This window comes from Barbus barbus (genome assembly GCF_936440315.1).
Source record: "Barbus barbus genome assembly, chromosome: 28".
Taxonomy (NCBI): Eukaryota; Metazoa; Chordata; class Actinopteri; order Cypriniformes; family Cyprinidae; genus Barbus; species Barbus barbus.
This window is the reverse complement of record NC_136756.1, coordinates 17,565,335-17,571,542: the sequence shown is the minus strand read 5'-3', so window position 1 is coordinate 17,571,542 and position 6,208 is coordinate 17,565,335. Positions and strand designations below refer to the sequence as shown.

General features: G+C 38.5%; 1 protein-coding gene across 1 annotated transcript; it reads left to right on the top strand.

Annotated features, from left to right (window-relative positions):
- The first annotated feature begins 544 nt into the window (after positions 1 to 544).
- On the top strand, positions 545 to 4,914 carry LOC306848362 (rho-related GTP-binding protein RhoA-B-like). The gene is made up of 5 exons (XM_079382865.1): positions 545 to 646; positions 2,665 to 2,822; positions 3,235 to 3,355; positions 3,506 to 3,636; positions 3,836 to 4,914. Exons 2-5 carry the CDS (start codon positions 2,667 to 2,669, stop codon positions 4,007 to 4,009), a joined length of 582 nt encoding a protein of 193 aa, XP_079238991.1. The 5' UTR covers positions 545 to 646; positions 2,665 to 2,666; the 3' UTR covers positions 4,010 to 4,914.
- Positions 4,915 to 6,208: the final 1,294 nt, after the last annotated feature.

Sequence of the window (6,208 nt, the reverse complement as noted above, 5' to 3'; positions counted from 1 at the left end):
GTACAGGTTTGGAACAACATGATGCTAAGTAAATAATGAAAATTTTAATTTTTGACTTATTCTTATATCCGGCGGGTTTGTTTGTAGACTACAGGCATTGTAACGAGGCACAGTTACCGATAGATGGCGCAACAAACACGCATTATCATCGTCTTTTCTCATTCAGCTCGACGGAAGTCAATTTCTACCGGTTTCTACACTCATCTCTTAATTGTTGCTTCCTAAAACAAGTCTACTGAGCATAACATGTGATGCTGATTACATTTTTAGAGTTTCCTTTTCCAAAGAAACGGTATGCTTATAAAGTTAGGGATTATTTTAGGCTGGAAAAAGTTGTACGTTGGTTAGATAATAGTCCCCTTTTGCTGTTAACGACACACACATTTTAGTTTTGAACTTTATATATAACACAAAACTGCGTTGTTAGGGTGGTCCGTCTCTCATAATGACTCCTTCATCCACCGCCAACTAAACTCTCCTCAACGTGCTCGCGCAGGCGTGGCTCGAGCTCGTGCACGCAATCCCTTCCCCCTTCTGAATGCCCGCGCTCTGCGCGTGCTCGTCAACGGTTTATTGTATCGGACAGAAGAGGCGACGGAGCTCCACCGTTGATGTAAAACAAAACGGCTAGCCATCTAAACTGAAAGTAAGATTACTTTTTGTTCTCGTCTTTGTGTTTATACAGCTATTATAAACTTTATAAGCTCAATTCGCCGCGGAATGGTTGTTTTAAAACTACTTTTGTTATATAGTGGAAAGGTAAGATCAGCGACTGACCATTCGCCGCTTCCGCGAGCAACCGCCGGCCGGGAGAAGCAACTCACCCTCGGCGTCCAGATTTTTAAAACCGTTTAAAGATTTATCCAGGTATTTAGACATAGAAACCATCTTTAAAATGTGTGGTGAAAGCGGTAAAGTTCACACACAATTGTTTCGTCGTGAATATATTCGATATTACCGGTAACTGTTATAACGTATATGTGGCGGAAGCTGTTTGTCTTTGTTGATTTAAAGCGGAGAGCTAAAACTCAACCCAGACACGCGCATAATCTCAGATTTAGACGTAACTGGAGGATTATTGATTTTATTTACCTATAACTGACATTGTTCTTTAGTGATTTTCGGCATTTATTTAAATAAAAAGATTAGTATTCTAAAATAAGCACAGGATTCATAAACTGTGATTAAAGTGACGTGACATAACGTTACATAAACTGATTAATGCAAATCTTTGATACTATAATCGAATTCATGTGTGTTTTGTTAACCTTTGTGATTTATCATAGTCTTGAACATTTGAAATGTATACGTTTTAATGAGATAATCTTTGGCATTGTTTTGTTTGGTAGGACAAAGAACTTTACATCTTTATTTTGGTCATTTCCCATAATTTGCTTTAGTTCAGTCTTAAAGTGTAGTGTATTATTATAGTGTAGGTTTAAACAGTATTTAGTTGTGTTTAAGTGAGATATATTTATGTAAAATATGTCATACAAACACAATGACAAATAATTTCATCAGTTAGCTATGATATTGTATCAAAAGTCTTGTATTTTGATGTAATAATATTTTCTGAGGGACCGTTAGAAGTCATTGTGAGTAATGTTCCTATTATGGGTCTATAATCCCATAACGTGGTTTGAAATTCCCATTGGGTCTTATTTACAATTTCCATGACGGCATGAGAGGAAGACATTTCAGAGCAAATCTTTAATAAATCAGTATATGAATGCACATTGTCAAGTGGTTTTACAGACATTTTATACAGAAAGTTCTCGTTTCATTAATGAAGGTTCGTTGAGCCTACAGGTGCCATCCAGATTAATTTGTATCACTTTGAATAATTCACTAACCTTACTGTTGCCACGCTGTTATCAGGAAGTCCCAGAAGTCATGTGCCTACATGCAACCCAATGAAGTTTGACTTTTTGACATCCATGTGGATATGAGAATATTATTTTAGGAGGTGCTGATAAGCATCAGGCCCTCAGCCTGCACAGCATTTCATTATAATGCACATTGTGTTTCATTTTAGGTAGACATGTTGAAGCTGGGTTGGAAATCTCCCACATGGATGTACGTTTTAATATAGTGGAACATATGAAAGATATAGACCCACTAGTTGATCTTTAGTGCCGAGGCTTTGTCTCTTCTGCTGGTTTTCAGACTTTGATCTTTAGCTTTGCTGCTCTGTGTGTGTGTGTGTGTGTCAGTGTTTAATCTACTGTCCATCTGAAGCGCTCTCATCGCCACGGGCCTGTTCATCAATAATGTGGGCTCTGTTCTGTAGCTGCCAGCTTTATCTTGGCCACTGGGGTGCAGCTTGCACTTCAAAGACATCTGGCCTGGTCATGTTGAAATGACTCTGTTGAAGGCTTGTCAGATGTCACTGTTGGCTGTGATGAGTCAACTGAGGACTCTGAAGTCTCTGAACCCTGTGTGGCTTTGATTACTGGCCCCGAGGGATGGTTTGGTGTGTATTTACAGTATTTTATAATGGTAGAGGACTACCACGAATGGCACTGTTCATACAGAGTTTGTATTTTGCAGGTAAATGAAGTATCCCAACATTATAGCCATGGCGATTATTCCAGTTGCCGCTGCAAAGGTGACTGGTAGCGCAGTGCTGCAGTGTTTAACTGTGTATGTGTATGTTTTTTGCAGGTATGGCAGCGATCCGCAAGAAGCTGGTGATTGTAGGAGATGGAGCGTGTGGTAAAACCTGTTTGCTTATCGTGTTCAGTAAAGACCAGTTTCCTGAAGTCTATGTCCCCACGGTGTTTGAGAACTATGTCGCTGACATTGAGGTTGACAGCAAACAGGTGAGCAAAACACACTTGAGAAATACAATGTGCATAAATATCATTGTTCCTGATGTTTGTAATTGTCATTCACTGAGTTGAGTTTATGCTGATATAAAAAAAAAAACAATGGGTTCTTAAATTCAGATGCTTAAAGTTTGGCTCATTTAAGGTCAAGTTATTGGCTATTGGAGGACCATGTGTTCACATGTAAACCTCAAAACCCAGTTTAATAGGCTAAATAAGACTTTGCCTGTCAGTTGGAGCTCTTGGAAGTGTCTTTAATGTGAAAATATTGACCTGATTCACTTTCCTTATTTAGCTTAACATGCTGATGGTACCTCCATCTGTCCTTTTTGTAGTGCAAGTCCATTTTAATGATTTGGGATGTTCTGAATGTGCATTGAGTTTAGTGTGTCTCTTTATCCAATAGGTGGAACTTGCTCTTTGGGATACCGCAGGACAGGAGGATTACGATAGGCTCCGTCCTCTTTCGTACCCAGACACTGATGTCATTCTTATGTGCTTCTCTATTGACAGTCCTGACAGTTTAGGTAAGCATACTCTCTTTGGTCTATTGTTTTGTGTACCTTTCTCATATGCGCATGTTGTAATTACATTATTGTTTCCTTTTCCTAATGAAACTGACCTCTGGTGGGTGTTAAAACTCCAGTATTGACCTTTGATCTTTGACCTCTGTGTAGAGAATATTCCAGAGAAGTGGACACCTGAGGTGAAGCACTTTTGTCCAAATGTTCCCATCATCCTCGTCGGCAATAAAAAAGACTTGCGGAATGATGAACACACACGCAGGGAGCTGACTAAGATGAAGCAGGTAAACACGTATACAGAGTATTTGCACAGAAAATACATGTTTACTGTACTCTTCAAATGGATGTATTTAAGATAATTAGTTGTTGGTTTTTCTTGTTTCAATAAAAAATAAATAAATAAATAAACATGTAGAGTATTTGACAAAATCAAGACACAAATAATGTATACTGATGGCATATTTTGTGTTGCCTTTCTAATAGGAGCCTGTTAAGGCAGAGGAAGGAAGAGACATGGCCAATCGGATTGGAGCATTTGGTTACATGGAGTGCTCAGCCAAAACAAAAGATGGCGTTCGGGAGGTGTTTGAAATGGCCACCAGAGCGGCGCTGCAGGCACGCAGGGGAAAGAAGAACAACAAATGCAGTCTGCTGTGAATACTTGCCATTGGACTCTGTGCCTGTACTGAGGCTCAAAAAATGAGGGGCACACTCCTATTTACACAGTCATACCCCCAACCCCCCTCACGTTCGCCAAATGCATTTGAGAAAGACATCCCAGAAAAAAAAGCTTTTTGTCTCTTTTTTTTCTTTTTGGTCTTATTTTTAGTCATGGAGATGTTTATCAGTATTTAAGAGAACTCGGACAAATGGGACTTTTTTGATGCTTTACCTGAATTTGTGGTATCATTCAAGCTTGCCCATCTGCCAAATGCTGTCATGTGACCCTGTGGGCTGATTGGAAAGGTGTGATCCTGTGAGCCGCCAATCATTACTTTAGCCCACCCCTCATATGCTGGGCTTTTTTCCTGCAACATGAAACAGGGCTGAACTTGATTGTTTCTGTATGTATGAATAATTTTAAGGTTTTCTTTTAGATCAGGGCAAGATTGGGATTTCAGAACAAAAGTGCAAAATAGCTGTTTTAAAGCAAAAAAGGGGCATGGGGTGGGTGGGGGGTTGATATGTATACATACCTGTACATATGAACGTGTGTATTTATATGTACACACATTCAGGACTGGAAACCGTATTTGTAAACTAGACTTGGTAATCTTGTGTAATAAAAGATATTCTATAAGGAGCAACTCTATGCTTGTGTGTGTGTGAGAGAGAATGATCAGGTTCATGTGTAAACCTTCACAAACTAGCAGAATGCAAATGATGCAAACAGAAAAATGCCATTTTGTTTCCCCTTCCTTTTTGTAAGTAGTTCACCAAAACAATACATTTCTGTTGTTTACGCATTACAGACCTGCTATTCATAAAGTGTAGACATTTTCAGGAATGTTCACACTTCTTTGTTTTTCATGAAATAAAAACCAATGTTAATCAGAGACATCAATAGACTCTGCACATTTACTCCCTCTGCATTTCTGCTGAAGCATAGTATTCTCCCTAACAAACTGCTACTGGTAGTAGCAAACTATTGGTTATATATCTGTTAACTGTCAATCACAAATAATTATAGCGTAAAACTATAGTAATGTAATATTTTAGTACATTATATTACGAAACCTTTTAGTTATGAAATCTAGAAGCTTTAAATGCCTTAAGAGAAATTGTGAATTGCATCAATATTGTTGTGACATCCTCAAGATGTAATTTTTTTGTTTAATTTTAATCATAATTTTGAAACATTGAGTTCCACTGGAAGTTGCGATGATCACCTAGACTAATTGTAGAAGCAATTAAGCATAGAGTTCATTGGTCAACTTCCAGATGGACAAAAAGTACCATAGAATGAATCAAATGAATATATTATTAGTGAATGATGACATTTTGGTCCATTCCTCACACAAAACTAATGACTTCTTTTATGGTCACTATGCTTTTATTGTATGTAACCGAGGACAGGGAACATTGTTCAAAATTTCTGTTTTACAGAAGAACGTCATATTTTAAATGACATGATGAGTAAAACACATTTTAATTGTTGCCCAAACTATCCCCTTTCAGCAGGTGAACCAGATATTTATGCTGTTTCACTAATGTTGAGATCACCAAATATTGTACACATGCACACAGTACAGAACTCAAGTCATTTCCTAGTGTAAAATCAGGAACTCTTTTTATATTTCAGAATTTTACCACCATTTACACATCAACAAATGTAGATTGGTGACAGAATATATCTGGGAAATGAGTTTTAGGGAGTCATGATGACAGCAGTTCCTTCACAGGACTGTAATGAAAAAGTTTTAACAGAAGTGGAAATCCTGCTTTCATTTTGTCTGAACAGTATGTTCTGTTTTTACGCTGATGACTACGCCTCTGCACTCCAGCCAATGTTGAGAGAGCTTTCTGAATCAAAATTTAGTGAAGAGGAGCTCGAATTATTTCGAGTTGCCACCCACTGGATAATCCGGGATTCAGAACAGCACGATGAAAGTCTCCAAACCATCTTTACCAATTTGTTTAATGACAGTGTAGTGGATAATTCTCGGATATTATGCAATACAACACAGCCAGCTTTTATATTACTGAAGAGGGGAAAAAACATGACTTGTTGAGGAAGGAAGGAAACAGTCATGCAGCCCCCACCCCCAGCGGGTAACACCCAGACCCGGGTTGGCTGAAAAACTCAACAACTTGCCATTCTGCCTTTCTTGTGAAAGACTGCGCCGTGACGCGGGA

Bases quoted from the DNA above. Each gene is read 5' to 3' on its own strand.
- LOC306848362 (XM_079382865.1), top strand. From the start codon at position 2,667: ATGGCAGCGATCCGCAAGAAGCTGGTGATTGTAGGAGATGGAGCGTGT. The intron at 2,823-3,234 runs GTGAGCAAAACA...TTTATCCAATAG, and splicing joins TTGAGGTTGACAGCAAACAG to GTGGAACTTGCTCTTTGGGA. The intron at 3,637-3,835 runs GTAAACACGTAT...CCTTTCTAATAG, and splicing joins AGCTGACTAAGATGAAGCAG to GAGCCTGTTAAGGCAGAGGA.